The 16,904-nt window shown below is 38.9% G+C and overlaps 2 protein-coding genes across 3 annotated transcripts in view; one reads left to right on the top strand and one right to left on the bottom strand.

Moving 5' to 3' along the window:
* Positions 1-4,275, bottom strand: part of Sox30 (SRY-box transcription factor 30) — a 41,946-nt gene extending 37,671 nt beyond the window's left edge. Inside the window, exons 1-2 of one of the 2 annotated variants that reach the window (XM_059270384.1) lie at positions 2,898-4,275; positions 859-1,098 (exon numbers count right to left, since the gene is read on the bottom strand). In XM_059270384.1, coding sequence (XP_059126367.1) covers positions 859-1,098; positions 2,898-3,933 — 1,276 coding nt within the window. In that variant the 5' untranslated portion in view covers positions 3,934-4,275. The remainder of the gene's footprint in view (positions 1-858; positions 1,099-2,897) is intronic. The other variant, XM_059270383.1, reaches the window with a different exon arrangement.
* Positions 3,596-16,904, top strand: part of Thg1l (tRNA-histidine guanylyltransferase 1 like) — a 41,111-nt gene continuing 27,802 nt past the window's right edge. Inside the window, exon 1 of the mRNA XM_059270386.1 lies at positions 3,596-3,635. The gene's annotated coding sequence lies outside the window, so the exon portion shown is untranslated. The remainder of the gene's footprint in view (positions 3,636-16,904) is intronic.

Below are 16,904 nucleotides of genomic sequence, written 5' to 3'. Positions count from 1 at the left end.
ACCCTTTCCTCTCCTAAAGAAAAATACCCCATAAGACATGATTTATTTCCTCTTCCTCCTCCTCCTCCTCACTCTATAAGATACAAATGTTAGTAGCTTACAAAGTAATAGTCACTAATTTGTATGCCTGGTTTGGGAAGTCACTCTCTGAGACTGAGACTTGACAGTTACTAAAACCATAAACAGTAATTTCCTTCAAAATCTGATGCTATCATGTAAACAAATCCAATTGATACCTCAGAATCTCGCCTCCTAAAATATTTCTGCTTATATTTCAGAAAAAATTCTTTCCACATTATGTACCCACAAAGAATGCATAGCCCAACCTTTATCTCAATGCCCTTACTGAGGACGAATCACTCATTTCAAACTGTATCATGATAGGAATAAATCTATCAATCAAAACACCGGACTATGTTCTGATAACCAACTTAACATTAAAATGGAACAGGATACTAATTCCTGCATTTTAATTATCTTTTAAGTGTGAACTATGTTTTTTTCTGTTGCCATGATTATTTGATATGTCTAGTATACTACAAAATAGAACCACGGAGATTTACTGTTACCTATATAGCTACAGCTGTATATGTATGTTTGTATGTATCTATATGTATTTAATCAAAACTACAGTAAAAGCATATGTCTCCTGATATGCATTAGCTAGTAAATATGTGACCAGATATTTCACAACTGTGTTCTACTTAAGAAAATATATGCTTAGTATTAAATCATTATTATAATGTTAGCCATTATTTTCTTTCTCACACAAAGATTAGGGAATCTCAACCTAACTTAATCTTTACCTAAATAAATTTAAAAGAAATTGAAAGAGCCTTTGTTCATTTCATTGATTACCAGGAAATTCCTCTCTGTGCTTCTCTTTAATCTTTTGTGCTTCATCATAATAGGGTTTCTTTTGTTCTTCACTCAGTTTGTTCCACTCTAACCCGAGCTGGACACTGATTTCTGCATTGTTGGCGGCTGGGTTAGCTTTGGCTAGTGCTGGTCGGTGGATTCTTGCCCAGACCATAAATGCATTCATGGGTCGCTTCACATGACCATTTCTGTCCTTACTGAAGGGAGTATCAGGTATTCCTACATGACAAAAATTAAGAGACTAAGTTAATGTGCCATGTATGCAATTTTAAACTGAAGTGTACCTTCATCTATATTTAAATTTCGAGTACCTGAAAACATACACTATGATACAGTCAAAATATTGCCAGTATTCCAAAATTCCTTATAGTTCCTGAACTCAGCATTCTAAATTGTAGCTTAGAATAACTCCTAGAGAGTATAATATTGTTGAAGATACTGTTCAGTAACGTTAGAAACACATAGATGGCTATTTCTTTGAGCTTCATTAATACCTCCAGAAGTAATTAACATTTAGTTTATGTCCCACTAAAATTAGTCTATCATTAGGAGTCAGGAACTGTGACTTATTCATAACTATGCACCTAGCACTACATATGTTAGTTACTTAAGTATTTAAAGGAACTACCAAGAGCAGTGGTAGTTCCTTCAAAGCAAACAATATTTATGCTAACACAAATTTTCACTATGAAATTTCACTGTGAAATTCCTGTCACAGTGAATCATTAAAACTAGACTAGTGTTCTGGGAGAAAAATAAACAAGTGACCCCTATAAAGGAAGTTCACTAAATTTATATCCCTATGCAGTTCATAAAAGTAATATCTATGGCCAAGAGATGGTGTCACATGCCTTTAATCCCAGCACTTAGAAGGCAGAGGCGGGTGGATCTCTGAGTTTGATGCCAACCTGGTCTATAGAGTGAGTTCCAGGACAGCCAGGACTGTTAAACAGAGAAATCCTGTCTCAAAGGGAAAAAAAAAAATAGTACTTACTACCTATGAATGTTTCACATTAATTCATTTTAGGGTTACTTGGTATATAAAACTGTTTTAGATGTGCAAAGAAATTTAGAATAAAGAATGCTGATTGGGATGTAGCTTAGTTGGTAGAATGCTTGCCTTATATGCATTTATATGGCAATTCCCAGTGCCATATAAGTCAGGTGTAGTAAGTGGTACGTGCACAGAAGGGCTTGGGAACATGTGTGTGCATGCACACACCAAAAAAAAAAATAAATAAATAAGGTATTTAAATTGTAAAAGGTAAAAAGCAAAGGAGTGGGGTGGGAAGAATCAGCACTGAAAATTAAAAAAAAATAAGCATAGAAGTTCATGAAAATATGAAGAAAGCTATGACTTATCAAGACATTCAGTGACACGGTGTTCTATATGAACTAGTTCTAAGGACTTGCTAGTTATATACTTGAAAAACATTGGAAAGTAGTATCTGGTTGTAGTCATTGCTATTTCAGTTTATCACTTCTTTTAAAAACAAGTTAGCTTATTGAGGATTTTTATTAATATTTCTAGAAAACCTTAGCTTTTAGAATACTACAATGCAATATTTGAATGTTTTCTGCAAGAAAAGTTACTGTTCACTTTTAAAGATAACCTCTATACTCCCTATAAATAATTACCATTTTCCCCGAAACATTTGTTTTGTTCTACTTCTTGATAAGCATCAACCTATGAAGCTACTACATCAGGAAATTTGAAATGTACTTATGTATAAGCTGGGGAATCTGTATTATCTAACAAGGTATTCTGTTGTGTCTATTATCTAAATCTGTTTACTAAGTCTTAAAATTGATTTTTAAAAAAATATTTGTGGAAATCCTTCACACTTCTGTGTATTTTTACCAATATGTGGAAAAATCAGTCAGAAACAGTCCCTGTGCAGGCTAAGAATCTGTACCATGATTCTATTTTCCCAGCTTCGGCTCCTGGACTGCTAGTATGTCTGCTATGGGCAACATAGACCTAACTGTGAAAGCTAGATTCCCTTGTCTTCTAATACCTGCGTCTGAGGGAAGCACGGTGAGGGGGACATCTTTGGTTTCAATTTTTACAGAAGGCTCCAGTAAGGACTGCATTTTAATAGGCACTGGTGTCAGGGGCACCTTGGACAACCGTATCAGCTCAGAAGGCGGAGGCCCCTGAAATTGGATACGGGCCCCAGGAGGGACCGTGTGGAGAGTCAAAGGGAACCTTAGGTCTTGCTGGTGCGGACCAAAAGCACCGGGCGGCTGGGCCAGGATAGCATCCTTGCTGCCGTGACCCAGGCCATTGGATGCGGCTTCCGTGCCCAGCCTGCAGTCCTCCCTGAGTCTGTCTGGCTCCTCGGTCTTAATGACTCCTTCTCCGATGGCCATCAGGTTCCTGCCTTCCCCGCCTTTCAGCGCATCCCTCGAGGCTTCCTCTGCCTCCAGCTTGGCTTTCTTCTCATCCCCTCGGCGGCCGTCGAGGGCCTTCCCGGTGCCATCCAACTTGGCGGCCCTGGAGGCTCTGGGGCCGGCCTCGGTGGTCCTCCGAGATCCCACCGACAGGTCCAAGCCCGCCCCCGGCTCCTGCTTCTCGGCCTTGACGAGCACCGTCCGGGGCTGCATGGGGCGCAGCTCGGGCCTGCAAGGGCCCCCGTCGGCCGCGGACTGGGGCGGCAACAGCAGCAGCTCCGGCCTCAGCTGCAGCAGACGCGCCTGCGCGGACGAGGCGGAGGCAGAGGCGGCGGCGGCGGCACCCTCGTCGGGAGCTTGAGGTAACAGCGGCCCGGGCGGCGGCGGCAGCAGCAGCACCTGCTCCGGCTTCACTTGCAGCAGGCGCCGCGTCCCGGCCTGCGCACCCGCCGCCGCGGCCTCCCCGCACGATGAGGCCACTGCGGCGATGGCGGCCGCGGCCTGGGCGGGCGGCGATTGGGGACGCTCGGCGGCCGCGGCCCGGAAGGTGGCGGCCTCGACGGGCTGCGCGGGCGGAGCGGGGCGCAACGGGCGCGGTGGGGTGGGCCGCGGCGGTTGGCGCGGCATCGGCGGCGGCGGCTCCGGCCTGGCTCTCTCCATGGGGGAGGGGGCGGCCGGCTGGGGTCGCGGCCGGGATTGTGAGCTCAGCCGTTTGTTGGCGGCCTCCCCCTCCCCCTTTCGGTTAAGACGCTTCCAAGGCCTTGGCTACCCAGAACCCTACGCGCTCCACAGACTCGGGCCTCCAGCTCGCCTCGCCCAATCGTGAGCGGCCCGGGGCTCCCGGCCAGCCAATCACAGGCACGCTCCTCGGCTCCTCCCACCCACCGCTCTAGCCTTGGGCGACAACACTGGAATCATCCGCCATGGCCCAGCCGAAGCTCCTGTTTCCCATTTTTCCCCCCGCCTCTTCACTCGCCCTCTCTTCCGGATTCTCTTCAGCCTAGTCCTTGGTTACCCCACCCCACCCCCGCCTGGAGCGCGACAATGGCGTTGCCCAGGAAACCCTATGATTCCACGCCATTACAAATGACCTCCAAGGGTGAAGGTGTGGGCCTCTCTTGCGGGCTGGGGGAACCCTGCCTTGAGTCTTCATTAGGCCCCAGTGCCGTAGGGTCTTCTAGCAGTTCTCAAGGGACAGTGGGGACATCTTACAACTTATCACCAACCTCATTCAGCGTGTTCTTTTTGGAACAGGTGTTTGGCTCGGTAGAACTATTTTGCTAGTTGAATTTTCAATCACCCTACTGTCAAAATGCAACCCAAATTCCTCCACGTTCTGAGGTTCTACCCGCCATTGTCCTTGTCCAAGGTTCCATCATCCTTCCCTGTTTCCACATGGATGTTGCAGTCCTGTTGTCTTGCTGTTCATCTTTGTCTCACTAGTCCCCAAATGCCAGTAGTTATAAAAACTCAAACCTAACCTATCTCCCCCAAATCTTTCTGCGGCTCTCAGTGGTCATGAGATAAAAATCGGAAATTCTTGGCAGAGCCTGATAAGTCTGGTAGTGGCTTGGGCTCTACCAACCATTCGTCTATGTGGGTTTTGTGCGCTTCAACCACATTGCGCCCCATGCCATTCTTTTTCACTACAGGACGTTTTCAGCATGTCAGACTTTTATGTCTCTGAAACTCCTGCTTATTTTTCAAACGCGGTGAACTGCACTTCAGAGAAAACAATGACTCAGCATCCGTTGGAATCTCTTTTATGCACTCATACCTGATCACATCCTTTGAAGTGCTTTATTTGTGTGATTATTCTGTTGCCTCTTCCAGTTGATTGTTACCTCCTTTGGGGAAGAATTCATTATGTCTTGCTCATCATTGACTCTCCAGTGCCAGATGTTGAGTAATCGTTCAATAAATTCTTATTGAAAAGGAAATGAATAGGAACTGCCACAGCCTAATAAAATAGTAATGCTACTTACATTAAGGGCTCATTTTAGTTTTTTTCTGTGTGTGCTTCTTTTAAGTAGGTTTATGCTTGGTTTTCATTAAATATCACCAAGTAAATGAGAATTCTCGTTTACTGCATCACTAGACATCTTGACTAAATGCTACAGCTCTGTCTTGAGGTGGATGAGCCTATGTCTAAGACAATCAAAGATGAATTCAATTCTAACACTCTTTTCTCAAATTACTAAACAGAAGTTTATACATCTATACATGGAAGAACACATCACACACAGACAACTGAACCTCTAAAAATGTGCTTAGGAAATTGAGGCAGGAAGAGTGATTGCCACAAGTCTGAGGCCAGCCTGAATTTTATGTCAGTTACATTCCAACCCTGGCTACATTATGAGATTCTGTCTCAAAAAGACCAAACTATACAAAATAAAACTGGATTTTAAAAACCTTGCTAGGTTCTATACTTCAGTATCTCAAAAATATAGTGCTTAGCTTAAAGAAAGCAACAGAATTTAATGGGTACACTTAAAAAATACTATGAAGAAATGAAAGGAAAAAAAGTATGGCAGACAAGTGTTACTGAATTAAAAGCTCCAATCAGTGGTGGAAATAAAGTTAAAAGTCTATTTTGTCTAATGAAGAAATACGTTAACATACAGTAGACTGAAAATAATTGGAGAGGGGAAGGTATAAAGCATGGCAAAGACATACCAAACAATGATTACAGGAGATTGGGACAGGCTATGTTAAAACATACTTTAATATAAGAAATGTCACTAGAGACAGGGACATTTCATACTAACAAAAGAACTAACTAATCAGAGCATGGTACATAATCAATATAGTAGCTAGACAACCTCACTGCCCCAAAATAGGTGACACAAAAACTGACTGAATGGAGAGGAGAAAGACTATTCAGCGGTTATACTTAGATACTTCAATAGTTCTTCAAAATTTTAAAAGTTACATTTATTTATGGTGTGTGTGTGGGAGAGGGTATAATATGTGTGTGGCTGGGGAGGTTATACACATTCCACAGTGTGAGTCTCTAGGATTGAACTCAGGTTGCTGGGTGTGGTAGCAAATGCCTTTACCCACTCACTGAATCATCTTGCTGGCTGAATATTTCTTTCTTACTAACTGGCAACGTGGCTGGAATAGCAAATCGGAAAGATTTCAGAACAGCTGAGCAATACTTTCTGTCAACAATGATGCTGTATTCAGTACCAGTTGTCTACATACACTCTTTTAAGTGCAACTGAAGTGTTCTCCAGGGACTGTATGCAGTGTTCTAATACAAGCCATGTTGCATCTAAGAGGATCAAAGTCACACAGACTCTGACATCAGAAAATTATAGATCAATGAGTGACAGAAGGAAATTATAAATGTCTCACACAGTTTCTAAACAGCTGGTGATTACAGAAGAAATTGGGAAAATCAAAAAATACCTTCTATCAAATCAAATTAATGTAATATAAATAGAGCAGTTCAAAGAGGAAATTTTATGAAAGATTCAAAAAGAAGATTTAAAAAGCCAATAATTAAAAAATAGCCTTTACCTTAAGAAACTAAAAAAGGGCCAGTGTAAGTAAAATAGAGGAAGTAACAAAAAAAAATCACAGTAGAGGTAAATAAAAACAGTAAAATAATAGAGAACACCAGTGAAACTTGGAATTTATTCTTTGATCTTTCAAAAGATCTAGGGTATTGATCTTATCAAAATAGTAAAGACAAAAAGATGGTATTGATTACCAGGACTAGTATATAAAATGGAAACATTCCAAACACTACAGAGAGACAAAAGTAATACAAAATATTGTGAACCAACTTTATCAACAGTTTAACTGACACCTTAGATGAATTAGTAAAATCTCCATGTAGAAATGACAGAATCAACCTAGGTGTCAATCAATTGAAAAAGTGGACAAAGAAAATATGGCATATATGCACAATGGAGTATTATTTATTCATAAAGAAAAATGAGATCACTTCATTTGCAACAAAATGGAGGGACCTGGATATCATAATATTAAGTAAACTAAGCCAGACTCAGACACTCAGTATATTTTCTCTGGCATGTAAAATCAAGAACAAAAAGAAAAAAGACATGAAGATAGGAGGAGGTATTACAGCCTGTGAGACCAGCTCCAAGGCTGATGACAGGGCTCAAAGAGGAAAGCCACAGCATAGGGAAAATTAGGGCTTTTATCTGAGGGATTTTTTAGGAAGTGAATGAATTCACACGCATTCTGATGGTTACTTTATTCTCTTATGTTGAATCCTCCCTATTCTCTTATATTGGCTTCTATAATGCTGTTACACTCATATTGTTCTCTCTTGTTTCTCTGTTTTATCATGTCTTTTTACAGTTCATATACCCCAACCAATTATTTCAGGCAATATGAAAGTCATAGAAAGATCACATTCCAAAGGTAAAGATTGTGTGTAACTTCTAACTATCTAAGAACACCTGCAGCCCTCATTGGGGGCTGCAGAGTCAAGTTATTTTCTGTAACTTTGACTAGTCAGAATATATTTTCACAAATTGACGTCATTTATGGGTGCAAGAACTAAATCATTTGCCAGCTAGCAGTAATTGGACTTTTTGTATTTATGACCTAGCTAGATAGCTCAGTATGTCCTTGTGAACTAAGAGAGGGAATGTTTGTCTTAAAAACCATTAGCAAGACACCTGGTCTAATCTAAAGTTACTCTTAAGTTTTAAATCAGCTAATGGTATACAGTTCTCCTGATGGCTGGGGAAAAAAGTAACTGTTTTCCTATGTCAACCTGAGGTATGATAAAAAGTAGGTCCTAAGAATCTCATAGTCTTCGTGGAACAAAAGACCTAGTTGTGAATCATATCCTAGTATTATTTCTATTCATCAAAATTATACAGCTTAAGGAGAGATAATCTTCCTGACAATCCACAGATAAAATGTTCCTAGTAGATGGAATATATTCATGAGCTAAACACACTACAATACAGGCAGTGGGTGATTCTCCATAGCCATTTAGGGAAAAACTGCAATAGCACATGTGAAAATTACAGACAGAAGCAAACATATTCCAAAATATGTAGCCCCATGGCCATGCCTAATGAGGTTTCCCATCATAGAAATATTCTTCTGGTAGGTTGACACCATGAATATTAATTGCCATCTGCTGTTCTATGCCATGGCTCTTGGCAAGGAGGCTTCACCCAGAATAAGTTTTAATTCATATGAAACTATCTTTTGCTTTGGTAATGAATTGAATTGATTTTTTTTTATTCTTTTACTGGGCCAGGAAAAGTTTCAATATTGAAAAGACTACTTGGAAAGTGAAAGGGGGCCAGTGAAATGGGAGAAAGTAAGAGAAGAAATAACATTTTTCTATCTGAGGGTATATAGGAATAAGTTTCTATCTATATGACTGGTAAAATAAGGAAACATACTAGAAAGTAAACTTTCTAGTTTACTTCATCTTAAAAATGGTCTCTGACTCTTTCTTTCTCCACACAACTACATATTGCCACACTGTGGCATACAACTACATATCTTTCTTCATATACATACAGCCATACATCTCTATACACAATTACATCTATTTTCACATGTCTACACATCTTTCTTTTACATACATTACTCTTCTACATCTCTTTTTTATGTAGGTTCTTCTTCCTTGCCTCCACACAGTTATAATTCTCACAGCTATAGCTATAGCTATGCATCTCATATGCATCACCATATAACACTTTACACTGTTCCTACACACTCTCATACAGCTTTTTGCATAGTTTATATATGTAGCAGCAGCTTTTTCAGACATCTTTCTCACACACTCACTCACACACATATACTTTTATATCATTCACTCACTCTTTGTTCACTCAATCTCTCATTCATTCATTCTCTCACATTTCTCTCACCCTCTAAACTGTGGTAATATTTTGTTTATACTCTAACAAATGGTAACAGATCTAAGAGCTGTTAACAATATGATTCAGCTAATAGGCTCTCTACAGTCTGAAGTTCCTTTGCCTTCTCTGTTACATAAAGAATAGCCTCTTATAGTTATCAATTCAAAAGACTGCTTTCTTATATCTTTATAAGAAAAAGACAGAAAAATTTGCCTTCATGGTGCCAACTTATAACAATTCTCAGCCTGTTAAAAAGATATCAATAGAAGGTTCTCACACAGGAAATGTTAAATAGCCCTAGCCTGTGCTGATATTTTGTATGACAGCCTTTGGAAATGATACATAAGCAATTTCCTCAATCTATAATGTACCATTACATGGATGACATCTTATTAGCTGATTCAAATGTAGATACTTTAGAAAGAATGTTTGAAGAAGTAAAGGAAATGTTGCTTATTGGGGGATTACAAATTGCTCCTGAAAAAATAGAAGAGAAGATTCTATTAATTATTTAGGATATAAAAGAGATCCAGAAAAAAAAATTAGACCCCAAAAGATGCAAATTAGGAGAGATTGATTATGGACTCTTGATAACTTTCAAAGATTGCCAGGAGACATTTCCAATCCGTGGCTCACTATTGGAGTAAAAAATCATGAACTGAGTAATTTGTTTAAAACCTTAGAGGGTAACAAGGACTTAAATAGTTCAAAAGAATTATTAGCTGAAGCTGAGAGAGAATTGGCTTTGGTGGAAAAGAAATTAAAGGATGTAAATGTGGATGGTTTGGATCTGAAGCTTGATTGTATTCTGGTTATTTTACCCTCTAAGTATTCTCCTACAGGAATTTTAGTGCAGAGGGAATATATTATATTGGAATGGATATTTCTACCAAATAAACAGAGTAAGAAATTAAAGACATATGTGGAAAAGATTTCTGATTTGATTTTAAAAGGAAAATTAAGACTTTGTCAATTAGCAGGAATAGAACCAGCAGAAATTGTAATAGCTTTAACTAATGATGAAATTGACAAATTATGTGCAGAAAGTGAACCTTGACAAATAGCTTGCAGTAATTTTTTAGGAGAGATTAACAACAAATATCCCCAAAGCAATAGAATTCAATTTATAAAGAGAACTAACCGGATTCTTCCTCATATTGTATGGGGAACACCAATTTCTGGAGCCCCTACATTTTATAGTGATGCAAATAAATCAGGAAAGGCAGGTTACAAATCAGAAAATTTAAGTAAAGTGGCTCAAAGGCCTTATAATTCTGTCCAAAATCAGAATTATGCTATTCTGATGATATTGATAGATTTTACAGAACCTCTTAACATAGTTACTGATTCTTATTATGCAGAAAGAGTTGTTTTATACATTGAAACTGCTGAATTTATTCCTGATGAGTCAGAATTAACTTCATTATTTATTCAATTATAAGAAATAATCAGGAATAAGAATCATCCTTTATATATAATACACATCCAATCCATATGGGTCATGTCAATAGCGAGAATTTGAAAAAGGATTTTCCCATAACTTGACAAAAAGCCAAGGAAATTATAAGGAAATGTCCTACTTGTTCTTTACACAATCAAACTCCACTACCTGCAGGAAGTAACCCAAAGGGTATACAAAAGAATGAAATCTGGCAGATGCGTGTGTTTCATTTTGCAGAATTTGGAAAATTAAAATATGTATACCACACCATTGATACCGATTTAGGATTTCAATGGGCAACTGTTCTGATTCCCAAAAAGGCTGATTCTGTAAACACATATTTGCTAGAAGTTATGGCCATCATGGGTATACCTGTACAAATTAAGACCAACAATACTCTAGCATATGTCTCTGATAAAATGAAACAATTTTTTTGCTTATTACAATATAAAGCATATTATAGGTATATCACGCAATCCTATAGACCAAGCAGTCATAGGAGAGATCAAATCGAACTCTAAAGGATATGGGAAATAAACAGAAAAAGTTAACAAAGACCCCTAGAAATAAATTGCATAATGCTTTATTAACTTTGAATTTTCTCAGTACTAATGAGAAAGGAACAACTGCTGTGGAGAGACATTGGATAATAGAAAAAACTACAGAATTAAATCAGCCTATATACTTTAAAGATGTGTTGACTTCAGAATGGGAACCAGGATATGTGTTAAGTTGGGGAAGAGTTTTGCTTTTGTTTCTTCACAAGAAAAGCTATGGATACCATCAAAATTGTTAAAGATTTGAATTAACAAGAGAGACCTCTTAATTAGAAAAGGTGATAGATCATCAATTAGCGTGAGTGTTCAATTTAACTTAACTTTAAAACTAACAAATGCTTCTCATTTGATCATATATAACCTGCCAAAAGAGAACCTCCCCAAAGTTAGGGTTGGGGCAGGGTTTTCTTTCTGTTTTCAGGAAAGTAAAGGCACCCAGCTAAGGAATATGAAGACCACTGGACAAATGAGATAAAATGAAAAAGGACAAATCATCCAGAAAAAATGTCCCAAGAAAAAGAGTAAATTGACCTATTATCACGTCTCCAACAGGATAAATTTCATAAATCTTCCTAAATGTTTGTTTCTGCTTTTCTCTACAGACATATAATGCAAATGGTCTGTTTGTAGTCCCAGTTCAATTAAAAATTAAAGCTGGTTTTGGAGTTGGAATATGACTCTCTCTCTTAACCCAAGCATGCTTGTTAAAGGAAAGTGCAAAAACTCTGTATCATGTCAGAGGAGCTACCTGATATGGAACAGATGAAAAACCAAAATTAAGGGGCTATTCTATTGCTACTAATATCATGATCCTTTGGTTTTATTTTGACTCTTTAAAACTTTTTTAAGGTATGAATTTTATATCAATATTTGTAAGATTAATATATATATATATATATATATATATATATATATATATATATATAACTTTTTGTCATGATGTTAATGGTCCTATGGAGTACTAACTAATTCTAGAAAAAAGGCTTCCTCTAGCTTCCTGTACATGATTTCAGGTTTGAGTCTCTATCAGTTTTCTGCAGTGAACCATGACCATATTTAACAGTGACCTTTGAAGTCTTCAAATGGATGATGGGGTCCCACAGTGATGATACCATAAGAACTATGATAATGCCACCAAGCTGACAAACACAACCCAAAGATTGGCTTTGGATTACAAACTGCACAGGACAATATAGAGGTGGCTAGCTTGAGATGGTTCCAGCCTCACAGACTACTCTAGCCAGGACTTGCGACAAGCCCTGCACTTTCCCATTATGCAGAGACTAGACAACAAGTGATACAGCTACCTCTCCCAGGACTTGACAATTAACCCAAAATTTTTCTTTTCAGGATCCCCTAAAGATGTTGTTGCCCCCAGACAACAGGAAGTAAACTTAAGAACACAGTGCTCACATTCCCAAGTGGTGGGGTGGTTGGGTTTTGGTCATTCAATAGGTTATGGATAATTGTCATTGTTTAGGGTGGTTAGTTACAAGTTGTCATTGGTAATGGTCAGGAAAAAAGCTAAATGAAGGAGATTAGATTCAGGGTTCTTGTTTTGAAAAGAAAAAAAAGAGAGAATATGGATATGATAAGATAAAAAGGTAGGCTGGGCAGTGGTGGCACATGCCTTTAATCCCAGCACTTGGGAGGCAGAGGCAGGTGGATTTCTGAGTTTGAGGCCAGCCTGGTCTACAGAGCAAATTCCAGGATAGTCTCCAAAGCTACACAGAGAAACCCTGTCTTGAAAAACAAAAACAAAAAACAAAAGAAAGATTAAAAAGGTGTATTATTGAATCTAATTTTTAAAAGCAAATACTAATTTAAATATTTTACATTGGACTGGATTTTTATATATTGTATACAAATTGTGTATTTTAATACAAAGTTTAGATTATTTTTGTTGGAACATATTTCTACTCTTGTCCAAATTATTGTACCTATACAGCTCATTTAATAATGTAATGCAAATATCTAGTCCATGAAAGTTATTATTACCAACTAATTAGGATATAAAGAAATGCAGGGCCAGGTGGTGGTGGCGCACGCCTTTGATCCCAGCACTCGGGAGGCAGAGCCAGGTGGATCTCTGTGAGATCGAGGCCAGCCTGGGCTACCAAGTGAGTCCCAGGAAAGGCGCAAAGCTACACAGAGAAAACCTGTCTTGAAAAATCAAAAAAAATAAATAAATAAATGCAGGTTAGTAGTCACCTATTACACTCAAACTTGTAGTCATGTTACCTATGTTTTCAAGGTCAAACAGATATATTTTAGACAGGTCATCTTCAAACACTTCAGAGATCTGCAGAATATGACATTTAAGATGTTTTAAAAACATAGATTCTTTTTTTGTGACAATGAGACATGTCTGCTTTGGGCAGCACCAATCTGCTTCAGAGAAGATGATGGGCATCAAAGAAACTCCATATGAAGTTTACTTTTTTTGTGGCAAAAGTAAGCCGCTTGGCAAGAAAGTACCCTTGCCTCAACTGCTGATAGTATGCTGTCCAAACTGTACAAGCAGGACAAAAAAGAAAAGAGTGCCGAAATTTCCAAGACAAGGTAGGACAGCCCGTTAGAAAATCCCACTTTACAGATAAGTTTGTCAGATATGCTAGGCCTGTAGGCTGAATATGGATGCTCCAATATTGCAGAGGAACCTTGGGTGACTGTCCAGGCAGCCAGCTGTTTCTGTCATTTCTCACATTTTTTGGAAATCACTCGTTTGTACCTACTGCTTACTCAGTTAATAGTATTTCCATCTTGGGTCTCTGATGGTGTTGTAGACAGTTATAGTTTTCCTTATTAACAAATTCAGAAAAGAAACTCACTAAAGGTGTGTAGTATAACTTTGAAAGACATCAAAAGATAGTTTTCAGTTGGTAATACAAGTTAGGTAAGAAAGTGAATTAGGTACAACACTTGGGACTCACCAACGTAGGATAAATAATGGAGTATTTTCTCTGAATCTGTCAAATGTTAATGGACTGGACATTGTTAATGAATTCTTGACTGTATAAATTATATATAGTTATTGTACTTATTGTATATAATTTTCTTATATTAGTTATAAACTTATTATTTTAGACATAAAGGCAGAAATGTGGTGATGTTTTGTTTGTACTCTAACAAATAAAATTTGTCTGAAGATCAGAGAACAGCTACTAGATTAAACATAGAGGCTAGGCAGTGGCAGCACATATCTTTAATCCCAGCTCTTGGGAGGCAGAGATCTGTCTGGATCTCTGTTACTTCAAAGCCACCCTGGACTACACGAGATTAATCCAGTCTAAAAGAGAAACAGAGCCAGGCAGTGGTGGCACACACCTCTAATCACAGTACTTGAGAGCCTTTAATCCCAGCACTAGGAAGGTTGAGACAGGAAGTGACATGGCTGGGCAGAGAAAGGAATATAAGGCAGGAGAAGATAGAAGTTCAGTACCCTTTTCAGCTGAGGACTCAGGGCATTCAGTCTGGTTAAAACAGTTCTCACAATCATTTTGAGAGACTATTTTTTGACTGCATTATCTCATGAATGTTTTCTAGGAAGTTTTCTAGAACCACATGATCCATGAGCCTCAACAGATGGAATGCAGAAATAGATGGGCTTCCCAGCTTGTTTGTTTGTTTGTTTAAATGTGTGTAAGTGCTTGTATGCATACATGTCTGTATACCATGTTCATGACTGGTGTCTTTAGAGGGCAGAAGAGGGTATTAAATCCCCTGGAACTGGAGTTACAAATGGAATTACAGACAGTTGTGAGCTGCCATATGAGTAGTGAAAATAGAATCTGGGTCCTCTGAAAGAGCAGCCAGTGCTCTTAATGACTGAGCCACCTGTGGGGGACCATAGAGGCTCCCTAGTAAGGCCTTACTCAAGGTCAGAAAGTCGGAGCTTGCTTTGCCCAGCAAGGCTGCATAAGAGGATGATTTGGCCAAAAATGTGCCTACCAGGTGTTTTGAAGGTTCTACACTTGTTGGTACTTTATACCTCAACCTTGAAAGAGGGAGGTCTTTTGCCTCTCTCCTTGCTGATGTATAAAAAGCCCATCATGAATAAGCTCAGGATGACTAGATATTGACCCACAGCCCTCCCGAAGCTATCCTGTATCTCTGTCTTTTTCTTTGTCTATGTCTGTATTTCTTCCTACTATTTCTCAATTCTTCACTCCATTCAAGAACCCTTCAATAGGTTGAGGCTGGTCCCCGACACCACCTCTATAGCCTTTCTCACTGCTTTTAAGATTTTTTTAAAATTATGTGTGTGTTGGAGGCATATATGCCATGAGTAGAAGCTAGAGGCATCAGGTCCCTTGGAGGTGTAGTTACATGTGGTTATGAACTGCCTGGCCTGGATGCTGGACTCAAACTCTGACCTCTGGAAGCTCAGCAACTTCTCTTTACTTCTAAGACATTTCTCCAGCCCTCAGACTGTTTATTTAAGCCAGACATTAGATCAAATTTGGGAAGTTTTGAGCTGTTATTTTCTTTAAGTGTTTTTCTCTACCCAATGTAACAGCCCAGGCTGTCCTGTAACTTCCTCTGTAGACCAGGCTGGCCTTGAACTCATAAAGATCTGCCAGCCTCTGCCTCCTGAGTGCCGGGATTAAGGGTGTGCACCATCACCGCCCCTCTTCTAGTATTTTTATCTTCTTCTGGGGCTTCCAATTTCATGAGTTGGGTTCCTTCCATTCTCTGCAAGTCTCTGGTGCTCCATTCTTGCTTTGACTTTTGCATGTTCATTTTTCTGTTTTTCCTCCTATGCGTTTTATGTCTTTTCTTTTGATCTCTGTTGATCTGTCTTCAGGCTTACTGATTTTTCTATGATTTCAGTCCTGCTGTGAAGCTTATTTAGGTTAAATGTTTATTGTCACTGTACTTTTCAACTCTAAAACTTCAATTTTTATAATTTTTATTATGACAATTTATTTAATTCTTTTAAAAAAAATATGTATAATTGTTGTTTGTTTCTGTTCTTTTACTCTTTTGGGAGCCTACACCTATCTCCCAAATATATCCCAGACAGAGGCTTATTCTTAATTATGAATCCCTGGGCTTAGCTTGACTTCTTTCTTGCCAGCTTTTCTTAAATTAACTCATCTGTCTTTTGCCTCTGGGCTTTTCCCATTCTCTTATTTCTGTAAACCTTACTCTTACTCCATGGCTTGCTATGTGGCTGGGTGGCTGGACCCTGGAGTCGTCCTCCTTCTCTGGCTACTTCTCTTCTTCCCAGATTTCTCTTTGTATGTATCGTCTCTGCCTGCCAGCCCCACCTATTTCTTCCTTCTGCCTTGCTATTGGCCATTCAGTTCTTTATTAGACCATCACGTGTTTTAGACAGGCACAGTAACACAGCTTCACAGAGTTAAACAAATGCAACATAAACAAAAGTAACATACCTTAAAATAATATTCTACAACATATAATTTCTTTAAAGATTTTGTTTTCCAGATCCAACATCTGAGCTTTACTCAGAACAAGTTTATATCCAGGGGAAGTTGTCTTTTGTTTTGGTAATGTGAGTCTGATAAATTTTTGTTTTCTTATCTCTCAAGGAAGTAATAATTACCAGCAAGATGTGGTGACACATGTTTATAAACCCAGCACTTGGGAGGTGGATACAAGAGGATTAGGAGTTGAAGGCCTAATGACACCTGCCTCAAGACTAGTAAGCCTCAGGCTAGGGATGTAGCTCAGTTTGTAGAGTGATTGCCCACTATGCAAGAGGCCCTGAGCTTGGACCCTAGTGTGCATAGTGTGGTC

This window comes from Peromyscus eremicus, chromosome 8a, assembly GCF_949786415.1.
Source record: "Peromyscus eremicus chromosome 8a, PerEre_H2_v1, whole genome shotgun sequence".
Classification (NCBI taxonomy): Eukaryota; Metazoa; Chordata; class Mammalia; order Rodentia; family Cricetidae; genus Peromyscus; species Peromyscus eremicus.
Note: the sequence above shows the minus strand (reverse complement) of the source record. Positions and strands in the feature narration are given on the sequence as shown.